The 27,271-nt window shown below is 41.3% G+C and overlaps 1 protein-coding gene across 4 annotated transcripts in view; it reads right to left on the bottom strand.

Annotated features, from left to right (window-relative positions):
- DTD1 (D-aminoacyl-tRNA deacylase 1) overlaps nucleotides 1–27,271 on the bottom strand; it is a 308,428-nt gene that overhangs the window by 207,357 nt on the left and 73,800 nt on the right. For all 4 annotated transcript variants that reach the window (XM_053670944.1, XM_053670946.1, XM_053670945.1 and 1 more), the window contains exon 4: nucleotides 18,766–18,872. In XM_053670944.1, the coding sequence (XP_053526919.1) occupies nucleotides 18,766–18,872 (107 nt within the window). The remainder of the gene's footprint in view (nucleotides 1–18,765; nucleotides 18,873–27,271) is intronic.

Below are 27,271 nucleotides of genomic sequence, written 5' to 3'. Positions count from 1 at the left end.
AGCAAACACACACATATGCCCTCACATTTAGTAACTCTCCAGCTTGCTACCAATAAAACCCAAACTCCTCACTCTGACTGTAAGGCCTTGATACCATCAGGCCCAGGTCCAGTTCCACCCTCGTGTCCTACCTTCTGCCTGCCACCTTCCAAGCTCAACCCATGCTGGCCATCCTTCTGACAGTTGCCCTAGGGCTCTGTACTTGCTGACCTCTCTGTCTAGCACATTCCTTTCCCAGTCTACACATAGTTGGCTCCCTCTTAGCTTAGTGTCTTTACCCAGCACTTGTACCTAAGGTTACCCCCCACCCCAAGAACATTCTCTACTCCCTGTTTTGATTTCTTTATTACAATTTTAAATTATACTTGTTTTTGTATGTTTCCCATTGGAATGCAAGGTCCATGAGAGCACAACTTCAGTTCTGTGGGGTACCTATATGCAAGGCTAGCACAGAGCAGGTACTCTGTAAGTACCTGTTGGATGGATAAATGAGTGGGTGGTGGGTAGGTAAGTGGACAGATAGATGGGCACATGGGTGGAAGAATAGGTGGATAAATGAACAAGCAAACAAATTAACAAATGGATGAACACGGGTTACTATTAAGGTCATTAACCACTATGAAATCAGTGCCACACCACACAGTGAGGATTCAAAGCCTTCACCAGGATGGGCATTGAGGTAAGCATCATGAATGAAGCACTGCCTGAAATGACCTTAAAAGATAGGAAGATGACAACAGATAGAGACAGGAAAGGAGTTTATTTCAGATGGAATGAACAGAAACACAAAGGAGAAAAAAATAACACAGTAAAGAAATAGTAAATAGTCTGCAGGAAACCAATCCAACAACTCAATGTGCAGAGCTTTTACCATGGACTTAATGAGTAATGCACCATAAAATATCCCATGTGTGTTTAAATGTAAATGATTAGCCAACTATCCATGATGATTTGACATTTATATGTTTCATTATATTGCAATTCTCCAAGCAAAGAGTTAGGTTTTGATCATCCTGAGTTTTTATTCTAATCCCATCAATAAGTCAACCAATGAGGAAGGCATTCTGTCCATGTCTGCTGCCCGATGCCAAGAGACTTAAAAATTGCTTTTCAACTACAAATCTTAAAAGGCTACACTACTGCAATCTCACCCAGCCGCTAGGGAATCCACTCATTGGGTTCATCTCTCTTAAGAAACAAGCTATTCCACTAGCACACGCCTCAGTGTCACTCGGCATAGAGACCCATCATCATTCACTAATGTATTGAGCTGCCGTTGCTCTATTGGCTTTTCCCTGACACATCTGTAATTGTGTCGGGAAGGCACCATGCTTTGGGAATACTTTCATCATTTCTGGGTGTGTGGAGGTGGGGCGGTTGAGGGACCAAGGGGCATTGATGAATGAGAATAGACTCATATGTGACCTCAATAATCAAGCCCAGCCATCTTGCTTCATGGCAACTTCAGTAACAAAAATTTGTTAAGTATTTTTAGACATTTCAGCTGAGGGTCAGGGGAGGAGAGGGGAAGGTGGTCTGGAAAAGACCAACACCTGGAGTAGATAAAAATGGCAATGTCCAATACCCTCTGGTCCTGTGGTTCTCAAACATCAGTGTATTTGATGAGCTCACAAAGATAGTTAAAAACATAGATCGGCTACACTTCTGCCTTCCACATCCAGACATGCCAGAAACTCCCTGTTCAGATAACTTGGGGGAATGAGGGCAGTGCCAAGACTCTGCATTTTAACATGCACCCTCAATGGCTTGAAGCCAGTGGTCCTCAAACGGCCCCCTGAGAATCACAACCACTGGCCTGGAATGAGAGTATGAAATCCCTGCAAAAAACAGCCCCAGCCCACCAGCACCTTCATTTCTTTGGAACCTTCCAGGAATCAGATGAAAGCCCTGGATCCTCCCAGGTAAAAATATTTACATACATCAATACACAAAAAAACTTGGAGGATAAGCCCAGGGCTGTCAGTGAACCCCTAAAAGACCAATGGACCCACTTCATACCCCATCCTTACCTTCTCTTACAGACCAACTTATCAAAAAAGTCCTTTCAGTCAAACTGCACCTAAACTAGGGTATGCTAGCAAAACACCTCTGTGCAGTTAAGTGTTTTATCTATTGGGCAGTCCTTTGGGAAAAAATTATAGAAAGAGCTTCATTTTTCCTACCACTTTCAGATCATTCTTTCCTCTCTCTGTTAGTAATGCAAATGTTTGAACAAGGCTTCCTTCAAAACACCACTGACCTAACCCAATATATTTCTGTAATTCCGCAAGGCTATAAACCTCCCAATAAATTAGCTAAAAAGCTAAGAATCCCAAATTTAAATCTTGAGTCTATATAATTAAATTATTGCTTTGCTCAATGTATAAATCCACAGAAAGATAAATTTTACCCCCCTCCTCTGGGAATAAAATAAGACACTAGTTAATCTTCAGTGGGTCAAGTCAGTAAGGTAAAGAGTTTGCTTTTTTTAACACAACCACAAGTGAGATTAGAAGATTAAAATAACTAAAAATCTACCCAAAGTACACACACAGGAACAAATAAATAAAGCCCTTAAACTTTAAATGTACTAACTCATCAGTGCCCTGAAAGAGTTGTTAAAAGCAAAACATATGTTTTGTAATAGATGGAAATTAGAAATATTTTATGTGTCAAAGGTGAAAGAGGAGATCAGAGTTTTTAATTATCAACCATATTCTATTAGCAAGGAAGAAACTTCAACTTTTGCAATTTTGGTAACATATGCTATGGATATAAGAAAGTACGGTAAAGGTCAATCGATTGGTCAATCCATCACTGGGTCCCCAGGCAGAAAGACACAGTCATATACCTACCAACTTGGACAACTGTCTATATGGAAACAAATTAAAATATTGAAATAAAAGCAACTGCTTGCACCTCCTGAACTAGGAGTAAGCCAGCTTGCTTAGAAACATCTACAAGAATCCCAACCTTTCCTACCAGCCATCTATGTATGCCCCGGGCAGGGTACCCCCCACTGGCAGGACTCAATATACATTCTGGCTTCTGAGGGAGGTCAGGAGCCTACCCAACCTGCACACCCAACCTTCTCTACAGGTAAGGAGTCTGCCCAACCTGCACACACAACCAGTGAACAACAACCTTTACTACTAAACCTTTCACTAAACAAACTTTCATACTAAAAGAAAACCAGAGGTGATTTCCACAGACCAAGAGGTTTGGCAGATGCCATCCCTGCCAGGTTGGGAGCCTTCTATATAGCAAGTGAGGTCCCAGGACTCAGGGTCACCACCATGCCCCCCATGACACTGTGACAAACATAAACAAGAGGAACAACAAAAACTCTGTAATGAAGAAGTTCTTGAGCGGATTCCACTTCCCCCTATACATGGAAGAAAAACCGGGCCGATCTACAGAGGAACAGAGCAAAGAGCCAACAGTACCCCAGCATATATGAAAATAAGAGACCAGAATTGTAGCAGACACTGAAAACCAGACCGAAGAGAGATTGTTGCAGGACAGTATGGTCCCAGGAACCAGCACAGAGACAGGGGTGGCCCCACTAGGTGCCCGGTGCAAGGTTTACCACAGACTCTTTGGGACGTCTGGGCCTGCCGCAGGTCCTTGGGAGAGAGCCAGGTCATCAGCTCCCTCCCTCCCCAGCCAAGCAGGGTTTGAGCAACATCGGGAAAGACCTGGTTGCATGAGGTTGCAGAGAGGAGAATAAGGACAAAAAGGCAAAAACAAGGGCTGTGATCATCAGTGGAGTCTGTGGTCACCAGCTTGGGAGAATTGAGAGTCGCAGTGTCGGACTCTGACCCCAATAGTGACCGGTCTGGCTGAAGAATTGGGCTGTACTGAGCAACAGGCTTGAGTAGGAGGAATTTCAGGAAAAGTAAACTGTCTGAAGGATTCTCCTGCAACAGCTGCTTGGCCTACTCCCCACCCAGCCTGGCAGAGATCCCAAGGTTGGGCAGAAGGCCTTGCATTCCCCCGGTACCACTAGGAAGGATTCGAGCCCAAACCCATAAGACCCAGGCAGCCTGGCCAGGCATGTGCACCCACACCCCAGCACACAGCAATGACCCCGGGGGGAAAGAGTACTCTGAAGAGGACCTGGATCCCCAGCATGGGGCACTGGGGAGAGGCGCCAGACTAACTCTTGGGAGAATGCTTACAGGACTGGCTAAGTACATATCAGGAAGGGGGAAAAGTCACACCAAAAGCCCCTCAGCCTGCTGCAGCCAACAAGACAATACAAACTGCTTTGGCCAGTTTGAAAGCAACAAGAGATGGGGTTTTTTTTTAAGTAATCTTTTATTTATCTTATTTTATTATTGTTTTATCTTTCAATACCTTTTTCCTCTCTTTTCTTCTTTCTTGTTTTATTCCTCCTTCCTTTCTTTCCAAACTTATCACTTCTTCCTCCCTTCTCCTGCCTTTTTTAATCCACAAGTGAGACAACTTGAAAATGCAAAAAGACCAGAGTTGGGCCCAAAGAGGAAGCATCCCACCAGTAGAGACAGACATATTTCATTTTACTATAGCAGAGAAACTACAAGTTACTGCATATTTGTATTATTATTTTTTCATTATTCTTACATCTTTTATTTTAATAGTATCTTTGTATTCCTCCTCTTTCTGTATAGTCTTCTTTCCTTTGGCTGATTATATTGTATAATTTCAAAGGTCTGCCCTGTTCTCTCTTCCACAGTATATTGTTAATTTACTATCCTTCACGTCACTTGCATTCCTTTAGCACACTACTCAAAGTTCTATACACCCTATTCATGTTATCCAAATCACATAGTTTCTGTCATATGATTGTTGCTCTATTATTGTAAATAACAGCTGTTCCATACAATTGTAAATACTTCACCACACCTCTCCCAGATCTTACCCCACTTCACAGTTTCCTGAACTCTATTACTGTAGTGCTCAACTATATTCTCTCACACACTACACCTATTTACTATTCTTTACTCTCACCTTACCTCAGAATCTGACCTCCCACAACCTCAGTGCTTTCTACATCCAACTCATGAGCTTTCCTCTCCAACATGAGTCTTATCTTCTGTCCATCTTTTCTTAAAAGTGACTACTTGGGTTGAAGATTATAGTTAACACTATACATAGCCTAAAGATCTCCTATCAGTTCTCTACAGGCTGCTACTGTAAATATCATAGAATACTTTCCTGCTGTCATAAACCATTTTGCCTCCCATTCCAACTGATCACATACACAAAAACAGAGTAGGTGGAAGCAGTGAACACCAGGATACCCACTGGAAGAGGAAACTCAACAACAAAGGAACCAAAAATAAATTAAAACAGAAGAAGGTGAAGGAGGGAGTGGAAACCACACAAACCTCAATCCAAGACCTATCTGGAAATACAACCAAATAGTGGAGAAACTACCCAGTACAAACAACTTGACAAGAGCAAAAGAGAATCCTCAAAATCCTCAAAATCTTGTACACACAGAAAAACTAGCTTCAACGCAAAATGCCCTCACCGGTACAACAAATTAAAGGAGGGGGTGGACAGAGAGACCATCAGTTAACCAGCTGAAGGGAAGGACCCATAAAAGCAAGACCCCAAAACAACCAAAAACTAACAAAAAACACAGAGCCAACCTAAAGAATAGCCCAACACCAGTGAGCTGGGGAGATCAAGGAGACTACACCACTGAATCTCACGGGTATTATAGCACAGAACTTCACACCATAAACCCAGGAAACAAGAAAAAATCAATTTAAGAAGCTGAAGCTAACAAGAAGATTCTCACAAACAATGAAAAGACAAAGAAACAATACCCAAATGAAAGGAAAGAAGGAAGCCTCAGAAAGAATGCTACATGAAATAGAGGCAAGTCAACTATCAGATATTGAATTCAAAGCACTGGTTATCAGGAAATTCAAAGAGCTCACAATGACCTACCAGAAACTACAGGGAAGCTACAATGAACTTACTACAAACTATATCAACATAAAAAAGGAAATAGAAACTATCAGCAAGGGCCAAGAGGAAATGAAGAATACAATTTCTTAACTGAAGAACACAGTGGAAGAAATCAAAAGCAGGATCAGTGAAGCAGTACATAGGATAAGTGACTTGCAAGACAACGTAGAAAAAAATAAAAACAGCAAGAAAAAAAGGCTCAGAAAGATTGAAGAGGGATAAAGAAAAATGCAAGACAATATGAAAACTAATAATATACGAATAATAGAGATACCAGAAGAAGAAGAAGAAGAGAAAGGGATAGAAAACCTATTCAAAAAAGTAGTGAAGGAAAACTTTCCTAATTTGATGACAGAAAAAGTAACACAAATCCAGGAAACACACAAAGTCCCAATCAAGAGGAACCCAAAGAGGCCCACTTCAAGACACATCATGATTAAAATGGCAAAATTTCAAGACAAAGAGAGAATTTTAAAGGCACCAAGAGAGAAACAGCAAGTAACATACAAGGAAGCCACAATAAGGTTAGCTGCTGACTTCTCAATGTAAACATGCCAAACAAGAAGAGAATGGCAACAAATATTCCAAGTAATGAAAACCAGAAGCCTGTAACCAAGGCTACATTACCCAGGAAGTCTCTCAATCAAGATAGAAGGCCAAATAAAGAGCTTCCAAGACAAAAGAAGTCTAAAAGAATACACCTCCACCAAACCAGCTCTGCAAAAAGTGCTAAAAGGACTGCTTTAAGGAAAGAAAGAAAAAGAGAGACACACAGAGGAACACAGGTACAAAAATGGCAATGAATAAGTACCTATCGATAATAACCTTAAATGTAAATGGATTAAATGCTCCAATCAAAAGACATAGAATAGCTGAATGGATAAGAAAGCATGACCCACACATATGCTGCCTACAAGACACCCACCTCAGGACAAAAGACTTACACACACTAAAAGTTAAGGATTGGAAGCAAATTTTCCAAGCAAATGGACAGGGACCAAAAAAGCCAGGGTAGCAATACTCATATCAGGAAAAACAGGCTTCAAAAAAAGGGCCACAAAGAGAGACCCAGAAGATCACTTCATAATACTCAAGAAAAGAATCCACCAAGAAGACATAAACATTGTGAATATATATGCACCCAATACAAGAGCACCAAAATATATAAAAAACATCTTAGAGGACTTCAAGAAAGATATTGACAGCAACACAATTATAGTAGGAGATTTTAAGAACCCACTGTCAAAATTAAACAAATCTTCCAAACAAAATATCAACAAAGATATTTTGGCACTGACAATGCCCTAGCTGAAATGGACTTCACTGATATATATAGAGCCCTTCATCCGAAAAAAGCTAAATACACATTCTTTTTAAATATACATGAAATATTTTCAAAGATAGACCATATGATAGCACACATAACAAGCCTCAACAAATTAAAGAAAATTGAAATAATCCCAAGCATTTTCTCCTACCACAAGTAAATAAAACTGGAAACCAACCCCAAAGGAAAAAACCCAAAACACTCAAATCCTGGACATTGAATAGCATTCCATTAAACAATTGGTGGGTCAAGAATGAGAACCAGGAAGAATTCAAAAAGTTTCTGGAGACAAATGGAAATGAACTCAAGACAACCCAAAACTTAAGGGACACAAGAAGGCAGTCCTGAGAGGGAAGTTCATAGCAATACAGGTCTACCTAAAAAAGATAGAAGCATTTCAAACAAACAACCTAACCCTACACCTACAAGAACTCAAAGAACAACAACAAAAATAGCCCAGAGCAAGTAGGAAGGAGGAAATAATCAAGATCAGAGGAGAATTAAATGACATAGACTAAAAGCACAATTCTAAAGATCAATGAATCCAGGAGATGGTTTTCTGAAAAAATAAACAAAACTGACAAGCCTTTAAGCAGGCTCATCAAGAAAAGAGAAGAGAAGACCCAAATAAATACAATCAGAAATGAAAGAGGAGAGAATACAATTGACACCACAGAAATACAAACCATTGTAAGAAATTACTATAAAGAACTGTACACCAAGAAATCTGAAAACCTAGGTGAAATGGACAAATTTCTAGAAAAATATAATCTTCCAAAACTCAGTGAAGAATAGGCAGAAAGCCTGAACATACCAATAACAGCAGATGAAATTGAAGCAGTAATCAAAAAACTCCTGACACACAAAATCCCTGGACCAGATGGTTTCACAGGACAATTCTACAAAGCATTTAAGGAAGAGCTAACCTGTATTCTTCAAAGACTATTCCAAAAAATCCAAAAGGATGAAAGACTCCCAAACTCTTTTTATGAAGCCAGCATCATGCTAATCCCAAAACCAGATAGAGATACAACAAAGAAAGAAAACTTCAGGCTAATATCCCTGATGAATATAGATACTAAAATTCTTAACAAAATATTGGCAAACTGCATCTGACAATACACTTAAAAGATCATACACCATGACCAAGTGGGATTCATCCCAGGGATGCAAGAATGGTTCAATATTCTCAAATCAGTAAATGTAATACATCACATAAACAAAAGCAAAGACAAAAATCACAAGACCATATCAATAGATGTGGAAGAAGCTTTTGATAAGGTACAACATCCATTTATGATAAAAACACTCAGCAAAGTGGGAATAAAAGGAGCATTCCTCAATATGATAAAGGCCATATATGAGAGACCTATAGCCAACATCATACTCAATGGGCAAAAACTAAAAGCTTTTCCATTAAGATCAGGAACAAGACAAGGTTCTCCACTATCAACACTCTACTCAATATAGTATTGGAAGTTTTAGCCACAGCGATCAGACAAGAAAATGAAATAAAAGTAATCCAAATAGGAAAGGAGGAAACAAAACTGTCACTGTTTGCAGATGACATGATAGTGTACATGAAAAATCCTATAGGCTCTACCCCAAAACTGCTCAGCCTAATAATTAAATTTGGCACAACAGCAGGTTACGAAGTCAACATCTAGAAATCAAAGGCGTTTTTGTATACCAGCAGTGAAACAGCAGAAGCAGAAATCAAGAAAAAAAATCCCATTTGATATAGCAAAAAGAAAAATAAAATATCTAGAAATACACCTAACCAAGGATGTAAAAGACCTATATGCAGAAAAGTATGCAACACTGAAGAAAGATATCAAGGAAGACACAAACAAACGGAAACATATACCTTGTTCGTAGATTAGAAGAATTAACATCATCAAAATGTCCATACTACCCAAAGCACTATACAGATTCAATGCAGTACCTATTAAAGTACCAATGGCATATTTCAGAGATATAGAACACTTAAAAATTTATATGGAACCATAAATGACCCCAAATAGCAGCTGCAATTTTGAGAAAGAAGAACAAAGTAGGAGGGATCACAATACCTGATACCAAATTGTATTACAAGGCTACTATAATCAAAACAACCTGGTACTGGCATAAAAACAGGCACATAGACCAATAGAACAGAAGAGAGAGCAAGAAATAAAACCAAGTCTCTATGGTCAACTAATATTTGACAAAGAAGGCAGCAACATAAAATGGAGAGAAAATAGCCTCTTCAACAAATGGTGTTGAGAGAACTGAACAGATACATGCAAAAAAATGAAACTTGAGCAACAACTTACACCACACACCAAAATAAATTCAAGGTGGATAAAAGACTTAAATATAAGCTGTGACACCATTAAAGTCCTAGAGGAGAACATTGGCAGGAAAAATCAGATATTTCATGCAGCAACATTTTTACTGATATGTCTCCTAAAGCAAGGGACATAAAGGAAGAATGAACAAATGGAATCTCATCAAAATAAAAAGCTTCTGCACAGCTAGAGAAAACAGTATTAAAATAAAAAGAGAACCAACTGTATGGGAAAACATATTTGCCAATGATACCTCAGACAAGGGTTTAATCTCCAAAATATACAAAGAACTTACATGACTCCACTCTAAAGAGACAAGCAACCCAATTAAAAAGTGGGAAAAGCACTTGAACAGATATTTCTCCCAGGATCCTATACAGGATCCAGAGACACATAAATAGATGCTCAATATCCCTAGCTATCAGAGAGATGCAAATTAAAACCACAATGAGATACGACTTCACACTTGTCAGAATGGCCATCATAAAGAAAACAAAACAACAAACAACAAGTGTTGGAGAGGTTGTGGAGAAAAGGGGACCCTAGTTCATTGTTGGTGGGATTTCAGACTGGTACAAGCAGTCTGAAAAATAGTATGAAATTTTCTTTTTTTTTATCTTTTACTTTTATTCAATTTTTTTTAATTTTATTGATTTTTGCCATTACAGTTGTTCTATTCCCCCCTTCATTCCCCTCCACCCTGCACCTTCCTCCACCACCATTCCTTCCCTTTAGTTTATGACCACCTGTCTCAAGTTCTTTAGATTCTATATTTCCCATACTATTCTTGCCCTCCCCACTATCTATTTTCTACCTACCATCTATACTTATTTTATGTACCTTCTCCCCCCTTCTCCTCCTCCCACTCCCCTGTTGCTAACTCTCCTTGAGATCTTCATTTCTATGATTCCCCTCTCGATCTAGCTGTCCTCTTAGTTTGCTTTTCTTTTAGGTGTGGTTCTTAAACCTGTGAGTTTGCTGTCCTTTCACTGTTCATCTTTTTTATCTTCTTTTTCTTAGATAAGCCCCTTCAACATTTCATATGATAAGGGCTTGGTAATGATGAACTCCTTGAATTTGATCTTATGCTGAGAAGCACTTTATCTGCCCTTCCATTCTAAATGAAAGCTTTGCTGGATAGAGCAATCTTGGGTATAGGTCTTTGGATTTCATGACTTGAAATACTTCTTTCCAGCCCCTTCTTGCCTGTAAGGTCTCTTTTGAGAAATCCGCTGACAATCTGATGGGAACTCCCTTGTAGGTGACGGTCCCCTTATCTCTTGCTGCTTCTAGGATTCTCTCCTTCATTTTAATCTTGGCTACTATAATTATGATGTGCCTTGGTGTGTTCTTCCTTGGTTCCACCTTCTTTAGGACTCTCTGAACTTCCTGGACTTCCTGCAAGACTATTTATTTTGCCAGATTGGAGAAGCTCTCCTTTATTATTTGTTCAAATAAGTATTCCACTTTTTGCTCTTCCTCTTCCCCCTCTGGTAACCCTATGATTTGAATATTGGAATGTTTAAAGATGTCTTGGAGGTTCCTAGACCTCTCCTCATTTTTTTTGAATTCTTGTTTCTTCATTCTTTTCTGTTTGGCTGTTTCTTTCTTCCTTCTGGTCCACTTGATTGATTTGACTCCCAGTTTTCTTTCCATCACTATTGGTTTCCTGTGCATTTCCCTTCATTTCACTTAGCATAGCCTTCATATTTTCATCTAATTTGCGACCAAAATCAATCAGTTCTATGAGCATCATGATCACCAGTTTTTTGAACTGTGCATCTGATTGGTTGGCTATCTCTTGGTCACTTAGAAGTACTGTCTCTGGTTGTTTGAGCCATAATTTTTTTGTCTTGATGTGCCTGTTAAGTATGAGGGGCGGAGCCTTAGGTGTTCACCAGGACAGGGCAACCCACGTTGCTAGGTTGTGATGCTGTATGTGGGGGCAGTGTCAGAGAGGGAGCAATTGCACTTGTTCTGCTCTCTCTCTCAGATTTCGGTCCCTTCTGCTGCTTCCCACAAGCAAATTGGGCCCTTCTGGTGCTGGTTCTTGGATGGGTGGTCTTGTGTGTGTGTTCTAGGACCCTATGGGTCTCTCCAATGCACTTTCCTGTGTGCCTGGGAGCCTCTCCCAGAACCTTAATCCCCAAAAGTTTTTCCAATTGGTGCTTTTAGGCTTTATTTCCTGACAGGAAATAAAGGTTGCACAGTCTGTCTCAGTGGCCTTTGTTTTTGCCTGTTTATCTGCGTGCAAATGTGTCTGCAATCAGCCAACTGCCTTGCACACTTCACTGGGTTTACTTGTTTCCTCCCCACACCCGGATCTGCTAACCATAGCTTCTTCCTTCTGGGACCCCCTCCAATGGTCACAGACTCAGCGCCTCTTACTGCTCTGGATGAATGCTTCTTGTTGTTGGACTTTGGTACAGTTCAATTTTCTGTCTGTTCTGGTTGTGTTTTTGTTTCTAAATCTTTGTTGTCCTTAAATTTGGTTGTGCAAGGAGGTACAGTATTTCCACCTACACCTCCATCTTGGCCAGAAGTCCCTGGTTGACTCTTATATGTGCCCTGATGGAGGATCTAACCTGCAACTCTGGCATATCGGGACGATGATGTAACCAACTGAGCTACCTGGCTAGGGACCATTTCTTTTTAGTAACACTTAGGTATAAACAAAGCAGCATTCTCAGTCAACATTTGCTCAAAAAATCAACATGAAAAAATGAACTAGTGATTGGAATAGAATACAGGACATGGGTCTCATTTTGGAAATCAGACTCAGAAGCACACTCCTGTGGCAAGTCAACAACGTTAGCCCGGCTGAGATCATGTAAAAACTGAGTTGAAATCAACAGAAATCATGGAACTAGCATCTGGAGTTCAAGGTTAAAAATAGAATAAAAAAGGGAAAATATTAAATAATTGTTTTTCTATGAAAAAATGCAAACTTACAATCATCAGCATAATTCTTCCTTATATTCAGAATACTTCTCATTAGATTTGTCCCCCAAACTGAAATGTGCAGAAATTGTGAGCCCATCTTTTGCACCTATGATGGGGCTGTTGCCTGTCCCCCATTTCACCTTCTGGATTCAATAGCACATATAACTGAAAAGGATACCACTGTTACTGTAAGAGCAAATAAATTAAATCAAATGGAACTCTTTTCCCCACTCCACTATCTACCCTACTTATATCTTCCTAATCCTACAGAAACCATGAATGTCTCGATATGGACATTCCATGGTTTCCAGGCACCATGATGAATGCTTGCTGATAAAGCAAGTGTACAAAGAATAATGATAAGTAAAGTGATGGTGATATTCAAAGAAGCATATAATTAAAAGCCAAAGCACCATTTTCACTGGTCAACTTATCCCAGTGATTTGTCAATAACCACATGAGCTAATTCAAAAAATATTTGAAAATTTATTTTTTTCAGCTCTTTCCAGCATTTCAATTTAGAGAGGCTTTCAAGTCCACTAAATAAATGAGAATATTTTAATTAATGGCAACACTATAAACTAGATGGGCCTTGAGCCCTCAGCCCCAAGAAGAGTCCCTCAGTTACAAAATCTCCCTTCTCACAAGGAAAATCCCCATCTGCTCTCACATACACGTAATCCCATCCATGTGAGACCCAGGCAAAACCTCCCCAACCCTCGGCTAAAGGCAAAGCATTTAAGATTAAAACAAGAGCAAAATTAAATTTCTATCATTAGGAATGGCTGAATAGGGTGTTGAAATCTCCCAATATCTAGTCACCCACAAAAGAACTCACACTCTATCAATCTTTTCTCAGAATAATCAGGATGTTCCTACCAGAATCATGTTCTTCCACAAAAATGCATCAGGGAGAACAGCTTGTGTTTAGTGGTTTTGCTACTGTTTCCAAGCCCTATTTCCATTAGAAGTCTGTCCTTAAGAGCAAGAATGTAATCTCTTCTTGCAACTTCTCACTGTCAGAACACATCATGGGACCCACACAGCAACCTATAAATGCACTGGACATAGTGCTGATGCAGCCATGGGAAAACAGGCATAGGCTTCAGTGGTCAGTTCTGAAAACAGAGATCTGGTTAAGTCAGGCAACCAGCCTTTACCAGCAGTAGCTGTACCACCCAGAAACAGAGCTCTGGGACTCTTACAAATAAAAATCTATGACTATTTGCAGTACAAGCTTGGAAACAACAACTGAGAATGCCTCCTCTCCTCTGTATCCTTAAAGGTCAACTAAAATCTCCAATGCCCTGGGAGGCCTATCCAGCTCAGCAGCAACGGCAGTGGCATCAGCCTTTGCAGAACTCAGAACATTCACACATGTCACAGTTCACAGGACCATGACACACAATTCCAAAACTAACTACACCAGGTTTACCTCCTGGGGAGGTCACAGCAGTGGACAAGACTCAGGAAGCTTAAATTTTATGAGTGGTGTAGACATATAAGGAACAAAGACACAAGCAGATAACAGATGGTGAGAAGTGCTATGAAATAAATCATCAGAGCAATGTGACAGAGTAGCTGGAAGGGGCTTACTTAGGATCAAGGGGGTCAGAGTATCTCCTCTGAGGCAGAGACACTGACACTGAGACCAGAGCCCAGAGGTAAGAAAGAGTTCAACCTATTTTCAGAATAGAAAGGAAGCAATAGTAGGTAAAGGGCAGGGTTGGGGACTGCTGCCTATAAAGCAGGCCACACAGAACCACCACACTGAAGACTGGGTGTTCAGAGTGAAGATTTAAGAAGAGCATGGAATGATAGCTTTGTGGCATGTCCTAAATTAACAACACTGTTCTTTACCTTTCATTGTTACTAACGTTCCAGGTTTACAGTGCCCTAACCATAGCCCTGAGAGCAGGGACTGTGTCACTGCACTTCTTTTTCTTCCTCACAATGCCCAGTGTCAGGATGGGTGGGGTAGGACAAAATGGCGGCTAGACTACAACCAAAATGGCAACTGAACTACAACCCAGAAAAGATGGCTGACGTCAAACCAGAGAGCCAAAAGGGCGGGCTTTGCCAAAACAGATTTTGGCTTTGCCAAAATGGATATCCGCATAGCAACCTGAGCCCGAGGAAAACCACTAATGATATATTGCCGCTTTGCTCAAAGGGGACCAATCCCCAGCTTCAGTGGAAAGCCAATGAGAATAAAACCCAGCCACATTCCCTGCTCAGGCGGCAATTTCTCTGGCCCCACACTTTGCGGACCGTAGAATCTAGCCCAGGTGTGCAAACCCCAATAAAGCTCTATACTGCCTGACTTTGTGGCTGATTGGCATTTCTTCCTCAGTGGAGCTTAAGAAAACCTTTCACCCAGCACACTGTTATATACAAAAAGATGCTTGATGCATAAAGACACATACACACACACACAAAGAGGGTTCAATTGTCCTGATGATTCAAAGAACCTACATTTAAAAATCTGCCAAAATATCACTCCTCTGTAATATATATGGTTTTCACTAATGAAGTAGTTGGATTATAATGGGAATATAAAACACTTAGAACTAAAAACTCAGTTGATAGAAATACTTGTTTACCTGTCAGTAAAAAAAAAAAAAAATGGCTGCAATCTTCCTACCAACACAAATATAAACAAAGTAGCTATTTGTCTAAAGGGAATCCCCTTCTTATTGAGAATAAAAAGACAGAAAGGCCAAGTGGGCAAAGGCCAAGTGGGCAAAGGCCAGTAGCCACCACAACATGGGCCCCTGCCATACCTACTCACCGCCACCTACTGGACATCTGGAGGACAGAGATCTGTGCAGCAGTTCCAGGGTCTGAGACTTCTGGTGCCAGTTAATGGGTACAAATAATTGAAATTAAAAAGGGCAATTCATACATTTGAGGAAAAGCTCCTAAAAGATTTAGAAATAACTAAAAAAGACTTTCTTATCCTAATAAGTCAGTGTGCCTCATTGGAGGTTTTAAAAATGGTGCTTATTTTTGTTATAAAGAAGGAAGAGGAGGCACTGGTTGAAAGTGTAACAGGGAATACAGAGGTCCCCAAAATGGGAAAACCCCCACAGCCATCACTTGGGGGATGGAGAAGTAGGGTAGAGAGGTACTTTGGATATCAATAACAGCTGGCTAGCTTCCTAGATATATTAAGCAGCTGTAACAGACAAGGAGCAAGGGAGTTTGGTGTGACTCTAACCCATGATGTAGCCAGGAGGCAGTTCCTACATCATGAGGATTTACCTCAACTGCAGGGCAGCCATGATCCCTTAGCCACATGGGGCTCTTCCAACCATGTAGCTTGGGAGAGGCCTTGGCCACACAGTTAGAAACTATGCAGAAGGACCCCCACCAGCCAAGCAAGGGGGGGGGGGCATGCAGTTTTGGATTAAGAGTGTAAGCTGACCTGAGTATAGATGACTAGGAGTGCAGACAGGAACCTCCCTAGCTGAGCTATAGACTTATGTTTTTCTCAGAGATGGTGCCCCTGGCTGGTATACTCTGAGACGGACCTGGTTTGGGAAGGAGAGGCAGCACTGTGTGTTTATGTGTGTTTAGTTTTAAGGGATTTTGTGACTTCAAAACAGAACCCCACCATTATTGTGAACCTGTATAACTTTTAAATAAATAGTTCCTTTCCTTTTCATAAGACTCTGACATTGGGAGTCACAGTTTTTTTGGTGGCAGGCAATAGAACTCAGACGTTCTGTTACAAAAGAAGGTTGAAGATCCTAAAGATATGAGGTATTACTATATCACCTATAGAAAAATATTTAGAATGAAAAATACTTGACTACATTTTTTCTTCAAATACAATTAAAGTAGTATAATAAACCAAAACCACAGAATAATGAACAAATAAAACAAGAGGGAGCAACCAGAGGCAAGAGGAAAACTGGGAGAAAATGGTGTCCTGGAAAACAAGGTTCAAGATGGTTCCAGGGGCAAGAGGGCAACAGAGACAAAAGCTGCTGAGTGGTAAAGTCAGATGGGTCTTCAGTCCACAGTCATGAACTAAAGCAACGTGGAGGCTGCTGGGGACCTCAGTAAGATCAAAGCAGTGTACTGAGGAGGCAGCAAGAAGGAAAAAAATAGGTATTTCTCAATTGGAGATCCCTGGAAATATTTAAAAGCCAATGAGAATAAGACAGATGAGTGAAAGAGACAGACTGAATTGTCAAGAGAACAAAGTGCTTAGTGGAGGCTGCTGAGAAGGAAGAAGGGTAGGACAGAAAATGCAGAAAGGTCAGGAAAGGCTCCACAGTCCAGGTCAATCTGGCTCCATAGGTGAATGACCTGTGTGGTCGGTCACACAGGTGGGGCCCCTCACTCAGAAGGGCTCCACCCTCTGTTTAATGCTGTCACCACCTTGAAATTCTTAAAACATTTTTAACAAGGGGCCCCTCATTTTCCTTTTGCAGTAAGCCTCGTAAATATGTAGCCTGGTCCAGCCCAGAGGGAGATGCTGGCCTCAGCACCAGGAAGGACAGCTCAGTTACCGGAGCAGGAAGAAGGAATGGAAAAGCAGGTCAGTGCCATCCAATATCTTCTTTCTCTATGAAGCAGAAAAAGAGTCATCAGCTGTGAAGGAGCAAGAGGGCAGACAAAGGAAGAAACTTCACTGTAGAATGGAGAACTCTGGTAGACTTCATATTAACCAAGTAATCAAGGTTCACAGCACCTGTAATAAGACAATTCAGTATCATGTACCTCTTCATCTGAAGCACTAAAGAGGACACAAGATCAGGTTTGTGCTATTTGTTATTCTCGTCAAAGTATATAACCTCAATGTAATCATAGAAAACCCAAAATAAGAAACAGTAGTCTTGAAAAGTATCAAGGTCATGAAAGAAAAGGAAAGACAGAGGAACTGTTTAAATAAGGTTTGTTGTATAGTTAAAAATATTGTATCAGCCCTGGCTGGTGTAGCTCAGGGGACTGAGCACAGGCCTGTGAAGCAGGGGGTTGACAGTTTGATTCCTGGTCAGGGCACATGCCTGGGTTGCACGCCAGGTCCCCAGCAAGGGACACATGAGGGGCAACCACACATTAATGTTTCTCTCCCACTCTTTCTCCTTCCCTTCCCCTCTCTCTAAAAATAAATAAATAAACTATTTTTAAAAAGAATATTGTATCAATATTAATTTCCATGTTTTGACCACTGTACTATGACTATGAAAGACAGTAATATTTGGGGAAGCTTGGTAAAGACTACATGTAAGCATGACTCCTTTTTCAACTTTTCTGTAAGTCTCAAATTATTTCAATATAAAAAGTTTAAATTTTCATGTGGATTTCTAATTTGTGATCTCCTTCACGTTAACAGTAATTCTAGGAACCTCGGTTATCACCTTTGAAGTCTAGCACTAACTGTGCCAGACATATTCCTGCCTCTCTATTAATCCAAAGAATCAGTAACAAAAAAAGAAAGGTATCCCTGTGGAAATTATAACTTTGAACAGGTCATACAGCCTTAAGTTTATATAATGCTTCTCCACACATACTGTTTCATAGCATCTTAGCAAGGGAAGGAAGGAAGAACAGGAATGCCCCCTCATTTCTCATTCCTCTGCCTGTCCCCTCCCGTGTCTGGAAGGCTATTTAAGTAGATATGTTAATTGAATCCTTTATGAATGCTTAACAGCTATGAGAACACACAGGTTATAAGGACTATTTCCTTTCTCTATTTTAATTTAAATTTTTTGTGAAAGCTTACAAAGTTTGCAGCAAATCCTGGTCAGATACTGCTTTAGAAAAATGAGGTTTTGTAAAGAACCTCGAGTGACACATCTGCTTGTTTACTGCTTGTTTACACCTGGGATAAAATCACTTGAGGTAACTATTCTGAATGGCCAGGGCCAAGGGGAGTTGTGCCATTACTCTGCTGCCGCCCAGTGGAGTGTGGGTGCCAAAGCACCTTTCCAGAGAACAGGATCCCAGAGAAAGAACTGCATTCTCTGCAAAGGGCATTTATTTTCTCTGGGGTCCAAAGTCAGGAGGAGGTAAGGGAGAAGTGCTGTGCCTGCCTGCCGCAGCACTAAGGAGCTAGGGTGTAAATAAATAATAGGTTTTTGCAATGAACTGTTTTGTCCACCACAGATTCAGAGGTGCTCCAGTGACTAAATTAAAGCCAAAATATGTTACAAGCATCTAGAGAACAGACCACCACTCCGGACTTACCTGCTTTGGGTCAGATGTAGCAGCACTAGGAGCTGGGGATTCCAGTTCTATGGTCACAGGCCCATCGTTTTGAATGTGAACTTGCATGTATGCACCAAACTTGCCATCTGAAAGAGTGATTTAAACAGTTACAAGAGATGGAGACCCCAGATTACCCCATTGAAAAAACACACCTGTGTCAGTGTAATCAGAAAACTGGGGAGTATGAATGGTCCACCCCACCAGTAGTGAGGGAGATACAAAATTAAACAACAAAGGTGCTGCCACAGACCCTACAGGCTTGGAAAGAATGAAAAGATCTGGTAACAAAAAGTGGGTGGGGGAAATATGGGTTAAGAGGACTGTAAAATGACAGGAGAGTAAATTGTTATAACCACTTGGGAGGGCTTTTTAGTGTTGTACCAGTAAAGTTCAAGTTGAAAAAATCCTATAATCTTGGAATTCTACTTTGGGGAGTCTGCTCTAGAAACTCTTTACAAAAGGAAACATTCCAAGGTTCACTCTGGCAGTGTTTGTTTTTTTTTTAAAGTGGATACAATCTGACAGTCCCCTCATTTGGGGAATGAATGCACAAATAAGACCTTAATCCTCCATGGAATACTGTAAGACAACCACATCTCTCAACATGGCAAACCTCAAAATCATAATGTAATATTTAAAAAATAATTTGTAAAAAGGACACATCATTGTATCATTTATATATATCTAAACATCTAAAACAAGTTATATTATTTATGGATATATATCCATATATGTTTGTATTTATGTGCGCATAAAAAAAACATTGGCAGGAAAAACGCATGCAAAAATGAGATAGCAGCAACACTCATACTGAAAAGAAGGCAGGAGGTGGTGGAATTTGAGAGGGATCTGAAGTAAATGGAACCAACTGGGTAATGAGTACATGGTTTTCTATTTTCTGTATGTTTCATAATTTTTTAACAATTTAAATATAAAGGAAAAGAAAGCTCAGAAACTTCCCCAAAAACACTCTCAAAAACTGCTCTGTAATTGGCTCACAGGCCCACACAGTGTAAGGTAGAAAGGTGGTCCTGCTCCACAACTGTGTGGTCAAAAGACTGGTCAATCTAGAGATGACACGTCAGGGCAGCCGACTGAGGGGACACCTCAATCTTCATAGGACAGAACTGCTCAGAGCTGGGCTACTCAGCTACTCTTGCCTCACATTCCCTCCTCCCCCTGAGGCAACAGAATCATCCTGTTCCCAGGAAATGCACTGTCAAAATGCCTTTAGGCTGCTCCAAGAAGAGTAATTGTGTGTCCTGTTCCCACCTCTTTGTTTAAACATTCAGACCCACTCAGTTGTGTCTGATCAATCCCCAAAGGCTGATCTACGTTTTAAATGAATATACTTTGAGAGATGATGTCACAGAATAATCAGAGTATCAACTCTGTCCATCCAAGGACCTCTGTTAAGTGCTGGGGCTAAACACTGCTGATGATACACATAATCACTTACAGTAGGGAACACACTGTTTTTGACAAGTAGGGAGGGTTACTTGCATACCACCTTTGATAAATCCAAAATTAAGAAAAACGTTGGTATGGGCCCACCCAAGCTGCTTTTTTAAAAATTTTTTATTTATTTATTTTTAGAGGGGAAGGGAAGGAGAGAGGGAGAGAAACATCAATGTATGGTTGCCTTTTGTGTGTCCTTTGCTGGGAACTGGCCTGCAGGGAACCGGCCTGCAACCCAGGCATGTGCCCTGACTGGGAATCGAACCGCGATTGTCTGGTTCATAGGCCCACACTCAATCCACTGAGGTACGCCAGGGCACCCGAGCTGCTTTTTTATATGAATGGCTGATCTTGGCTCATGCTTCAAAACTTCCTAAAGCCTATCAAACAAGCAACAGCCACAGAGGGGAGAAGGAAGGGAAGTTAAGGGGAAAAAGGGCGGTGGAGAAAAAATAACTAAATAAAATTTTTTAAAAAGCAACAGCCATCCTCAGTGAGCCCTATGCTCCCATACCTCTTGTTAAATGGCCCCAGATCTGGCACTAGCAGCAACCAGCCAAGATTCACAGCTTGGCTTCACCTAGGAATCACCAAGCGCAACACAAGAGCAACCATCTCAGATTGTTTTACAGTTCAGGCAAGGTGGCCCCAGGCAAAATAGAGGTGGAGGCTGGCCTTGATCTATACCACCCGGCAAACCCCAGAGCCTATAAACCCAGTGGATAGCTATAGACCACATCAGAGTACCACCATCCTGCCCCTACACAGATGACCCTGCACAGAGGGTGGAGGTTGGTAGTCAGTGGTCATAGCCAGTCCTTGCAGCTGACCGGTCTGGATAAATCCCTCCCATTCACCTGCCAACAACAATCAAAGCTCAACTACAAGGGAAGGGTGTACTCAGTCCATACAATGGGCATATGTCCAGTACCTAGCTTGGATGATAGGGGAGGATGTGCCACCAGACCCTGTAGGACACCTATACATTAGGCCACACTACCAGGAGTCAAAGCAGTTCTTCCACATACATAGAAACAAAAACAGGGAGGCTGCCAAAATGAGGAGACAAAGAAACATGGCCCAAATGAAAGAACAGATCAAAACTCCAGAAAAAGAACTAAAGAAAGTAGAGATAAATAATCTATCAGATGAAGAATTCAAAACACTGTTTATAGGGATGCTCAAGGCACTTAGTGAGGACCTTAACAGCATAAAAAAGATCCAGTCAGAAACAAAAGATACACTAACTGAAATAAAGAAAAGTTTACAGGAAACAATAATAGAGTAGATGAAGTTGAGAATCAAATCAATGATTTGGAACATAAGGAAGCAAAAAACAACCAATTAGAATGAAAGAAGAATCCAATCCAAAATAATGAGCGCAGTGCAAGGGATAGTGTACACAGCCTCTGGGACAACTTCAAGAAGTCAAAGATATGCACCGTAGGAGTGCCAGAAGGAGAAGAGAAGAGCAGGAAATTGGAAATCTATTTGACAAAATAATGAAAGAAAACTTCTCTAATTTAGTGAAGGAAATAGACATGCAAATCCAGAAAACACAGAGATTCCCAATGCAAAGAAGCCCACTCCAAGATACATTTTAATTAAAATGCCAAAGGTTGAAGATAAAGAGAGAATCTTAAAAGCAGCAAGAGAAAAGAAGTTAGTTACCTACAAGGGTCTTCCCATAAAACTGTCAGCTGATTTCTCAAAAGAAACTTTGCAGGCTAGAAGGGATTGCCAAGAAATATTCAAAGTCATGAAAAGCAGGGACCTACAGCCAACACTGCTCTACCCAGTAAAGCTATCATTTAAAATGGAAGGGCAGATAAAGAGCTTCCCAGACAAGAAATAACTAAAGGAGTTCATTATCACCAAACCATTACTATATGAAATGTTAAAAGGACTATTTTAAGAAAAAAGACATCAAAGTTATAAAAAAAAATATGGTAATAATACATATCTATCAACAATTGAATCTAAAAAAAAACTAAGCAGACAAGAATAGAGACAGAGTCATGGATATGGAAAAAGTTTTAATGGTTGCCAGATGGGAGAGAGGTGTGGAATAATGGGTAAAGACATGAGGGGATTAAGAAGTACAAATAGGTAGTTACAGAATAGCCATGGAGCTGCAAAGTACAGTATAGGAAATGGAGTAGCCAAAGAATTTATATGCATGAGCCACTGACATAAACAATGGTGTGAAGATTGCCTGAGGGAGTGAGGGATGTTGGGTGGAGATGGCAAAAGGGAAAAATTGGAAAACTGTAATAGTATAATCAATAAAATATGATTTTTATAAAAGAAAAATTAGGGTCCACAGAGTACAGTTAGTATGAATCCTCAGAAACCAAGAATACTCTGCTCCCACCTACCATTAAAGAGCAAAGAGAGCATATGCAATCAAGTCTACATTTAAGAATCACTTACTGGCCTGGCTGGCATAGCTCAGTGGATTGAGCATGGGCCTGCGAACCAAAGGATCGCAGTTAGATTTCCAGTCAGGGCACATGCCTGGGTTGCAGGCAAGTTCTCAGCACGGGATGCGCGAGAGGCAACCATACATTGATATTTCTCTCCCTCTCTCCTTCCCTTCCCCTCTAAAGATAAATAAATAAAATCTTTTTAAAAAAAATCACTCACAGCTTTTCACTCACAGCAACTGTGCCAAAGACTAAAGACCAGACTCAAAGGCACAGACAGGTGGACACTCATGAACCCTGTGGTCTAGTGTAGAGGATGGATGGGTACATCATGACAATGACATAATACTACATGTGAACCATGAAGGGTTGTGGCCCTGAGGGCGGAAAAGGGTCAAGTCCCTAGTTTGGGGTTGAGAAGAAAATTAGAAAAGCTTCGCAGATGAGCCTACAGAGGTCCAAAGCTTGAAGGGCAATCAGGACTCAGGATGGAAGACAGAACAGGCCTAGCCCCTAACCAGCTCTGAGGCCTTGAGCAAGTTTGTTAACATCCCAATGGCTCAGTTTCTTGCCTACATAGCAGGAATACTAACAAGAGGACCTACACCATGATGAAAATCCAATGAAACCATAAATGGAAGTGCTTGGGACATTGGCTAGGACATAGTGTGTAAAAAAGCAGTGTTTGCCCTTATTATGAAAGGTCATGCTCAAGAGGTGTCACACAACCAGAGCAACACTTCCCAAATGGTCCTACCAGGTCTTCCTTGAATAAAGAATGCCACACATATACTTCTGAAAATCATATTTGTTTGAACTCTCCTTCTAAAATGATGATGTACAGCAGCATACAGCAGGCTCTCAAGATACCATGAAGTAGAAAAACCTATTTAATTTCTTTGCTCTGGTAGTTTCCAAACTTTCCTAGGCAGGCAGCCCTTATTTCAGAAGAAACATCCTTTATGGTATGAATGACCCTCTGGGAGCGGCTGAGCAAGAGAGAATCAGTGAATGGATACACCAGCCCAGAGCAAGGCGGCCTGAAACCTGGAGTGGCTCTGCTCTCAGGTCCTGGGGTCCCTGCAATGCCAGGTCCACCACAGCGTGAGGTAACCTCTATGAGCCTCTGTTGCCACCACCACAAACATACAGTTTCCACCTCTGATTCTTCCCCACCTAGTATATCACTCCTTCAAATAATCCTTAATCTCATGGAGGGCCTTAGCAAAATGGACACAGCAACTCTTGGTTTCCTCAGAGCATAGACAGCAGTATTGAAAAACTATTAAAAGCACCCATGCTGTTTTCTATTTTTATAGGCAAGATTAATCTAGTTCCTACTGGGTGACCAAATGTGCTCAAATAATGGTGACTTTCATGATCTCCTATCAGGTTAAAATGGCCATTCAAATCTACAAAGCTTTTGTTTTATCCATGTCAGAGAGCTAAAAAAGATCATCTGGGAAAGAAATCATGTGTTTAATTGCGTGGTTAAATTATGCCTACAATTAGTAGCAAATTTCAGCCACTGCACTCCTCAGGGAAAATGACGGCAGACTGGGGGTAAAGGAATTATTTCTTATCCTGAATTCCTGTTGCCAGGATATTCAGCATATGCTTCACCATGTTTATCATTGCAAAGCAAGAAATTTATTTTCTTTTCTTGTTTCTCTTCAGTTAAGAACAAAGTTATTATCTGAATCTCCATTTGTACAGACAATAAATCCAAAGATAGGTTTTAAAAGGTCTTAAAATGGAAACATTTTTTCCAGTCCAGATCAAAGAGTAAAACCCCCAAGAAGAACTTTATTGGCCAAGGAAAATAAAAGCACTTGTTTAAAATAATTTTAACAGACAAAAACATCTACAAAACTATATCTGGGCTCCAATGGTGATATAATCAAGTTGTTCTCACAAATATAAGTCCCGGGTTTCTCTGCAGAACTGGGGAAGAAACACACATCAGTTTGTGCCACCTTCTCAGGACAACTCCCCACTGGAGCCAGCTGCTGTGTCCTGGTCTCAGCAAAGCTGTCCGAGGTCCCAACCCCAAGTCAAGGCACCTTTTTTTCCTTGCACAGGCTAATGTCCCCAAACCTTTGAATAATGCTTCACCTACTGTGACCACCCTCTAGAAGCCCTGCCTACCTCTTGTGCCCAGTTTGACCTGGGATGATAACAGGACAGTCATCCTGGGAAATCACATGCATGACAGTGCATGTGAATTATACAGGCAGGGCAGTATACTACTGTCACTCCTACTACTGTCTATCGTAGTATACCATGCAAATAAGGAAGCAAATAAGGGAGCAAATAAGGGAGAGGAGACAAAAACCACACTGGAAAAAGCATGCTACTTGAGAAAACTGGGGACAATAAAAGGCCCATGTTATCAATCTCCAGAGCTGGCCCTGCACAGCTACGACCTGGCTGGGGCTTGGCCTATCTCTGGGGACCATACCTGGACACTGAGTATGTGGACACTCATACCTGGACATTCATACACTCAGTACTGGACACTGAGCCTTGAGCAAGCCCATCTGAACATGCCGCAAAGGCAGCTCTGCCATCAAGGAGCATCCTCACCACCCAGGCTTCCTCTTCGTTCTACCTTCAACGTATTCTGAGCATAGGCAGGTGGGAAGAGGGTATTAGTAATAGAGACCCCAACATCAAATGCACAGCCTGGGAAGCAAGAAATCAAGCAAATGTGTGGAATTTGGGGGCTCAAAATAAGTACATAGAAAGGCTAGGGTTATGCAGCTGGAAGAGTTTAGTCTAGACATCCTGTATTACACCCAAAGTCCATGGAAGTATGACCCTGGCAAGCTATATGGCAGCTCTGTCCATGAGTACATAGTTGCCTTAATAGGAGGCAGAGTGCTCCCTGGCCCCACCTCCACAGAGGGCTCAGCCAATACAAAGTGCCACCACTGGGGCAAGGAGTCCACTATAGCAGCTGACACAGCTCAGAGGGCCTGAAAAGAGGAGGCAAGAGTTCTGGGAATTGGCAGAGACCAGCAGCTCAAGTAATGGCATTTCCTAAGTGATTAGGCTGGGGTAAAACTCAGCTGTTGGGAAAAGGTTGCATTATAAGCACTTTAAGCCATGACAGCAGAGCTTCTCAGAGAGCAAGGGCCAAGCCCAGATGGGCAACATCAGAACCATTGTTCAATTCCACCCACATTCAGGACCATGAGGGAACTGGAAAGGCAATCCTGGGACCCTTGTGGCTTCTCCCCAGGCTCAAGTAACCCTTAGGGGTGGTCTCTGCTTGGCTCTTCAAGCAGTCAAATCCACTCAAGGGAGATGCCTCCTCTAGGCAGCAAATGTCTCTGGGACTTTGTGGCAAGAAGCACTGGGGGGGTAAGCCCTGTGGCCAAGGATAGAGAGTGCCTACTCATAGGAGAGTGAGGGTGCTGGTCAGCAAATGGAGCCACTCAATTTCTAGCCAGAGAAGTGCCAAAGGAAACAAACATTTACATGGTAAACGTCTAGGACCAAAATTAACCTCTTGCTTGGAGGTTAAATCCTCATCTGAACTCAAATTCTGAGGTCATGGATTTGGTGTAGCCCTTCCTGAACAACAAAGAAGCTCAAAGTATGGTTTCCTCTGACCACCAGCTTTGCTCAGACATCTTGGGCTCTGCTTAGGTCCTTGCCATCATTCTGCCTGGGATAACTGCATTGAAGGCTACCTGGTCTCCTCACTGAGGAGTAAGTGAGCACGTGCAGGGACAATGCAGTGTCTGAGGTCCCATAGGACCTAAATGGACCCATGTGAAATAGCTTATACAGCTGATTCCATTGAGTATGGACACCCCTCCACCAAGAGAAGCAGAATGAGAAGCCAGGGAGGGCACTTTCTGAATTCATTTCTGAAGGCCATTTTATTTAAGACTTTAATTCCTATGGACTTGAATATGATACAGAATTTAAACTGGACCTGTAATTCTTCCCTGGGTCTGTGATAAAAGAAGAGACTTTACATTCAAATTCCATGCATCTCCATGCTGATAGCATTATGAGTTTCTTATGTATTTTATTATTGGAGCATATTAATATCATCACTTAACCTCACTGCATAACCTCAGGTGTGCAGGGTTGGACAATGTTCTTGGGCACCATTGGAAAACAGACTAGGGAATAAGTCTCTACCTTGGGAGAACATTGGTCTTGGAGGTGCTTCTACAGCAGAGTTATGACCCAGTTCAGAGCTTCTGGGGACAAAAGACACACTGCCGGAGCAATTTCTAAGATTTCAAAGGTGGGATGATAGAAGATAGTGGCAGAGTAGGTAGAAGTTATACTCATCCCAGCCCCAAAACTGTAATTACAACTAAATTAGAGAATAATCAATCTGAATAAACCAACTGAAGACTAGCTAAACAGAAGTCTTACAGCCAGGGATTTACAGAAACCACATTGAGACAGACAGCAAGAGTGAAAACGTGAAACAGGGTGGCTTCACACTACTAGTGGTAGTTCACAATCTGGGCAGATACCTTAGCTGCAGAGGTTCTCTCCTAAGGAAAGTGGGGTCTCAACCCCATGCCAGCCTCCCAAGCCCAGAGCAACAGAGCTGAGAAGAGGTACTCATA

Source organism: Artibeus jamaicensis, unplaced genomic scaffold (genome assembly GCF_021234435.1).
Source record: "Artibeus jamaicensis isolate MK-2021 breed Jamaican fruit bat unplaced genomic scaffold, CSHL_Jam_final contig_65, whole genome shotgun sequence".
In the NCBI taxonomy this organism is placed as follows: domain Eukaryota; kingdom Metazoa; phylum Chordata; class Mammalia; order Chiroptera; family Phyllostomidae; genus Artibeus; species Artibeus jamaicensis.
This window is presented reverse-complemented; position numbering and strand designations above follow the sequence as displayed.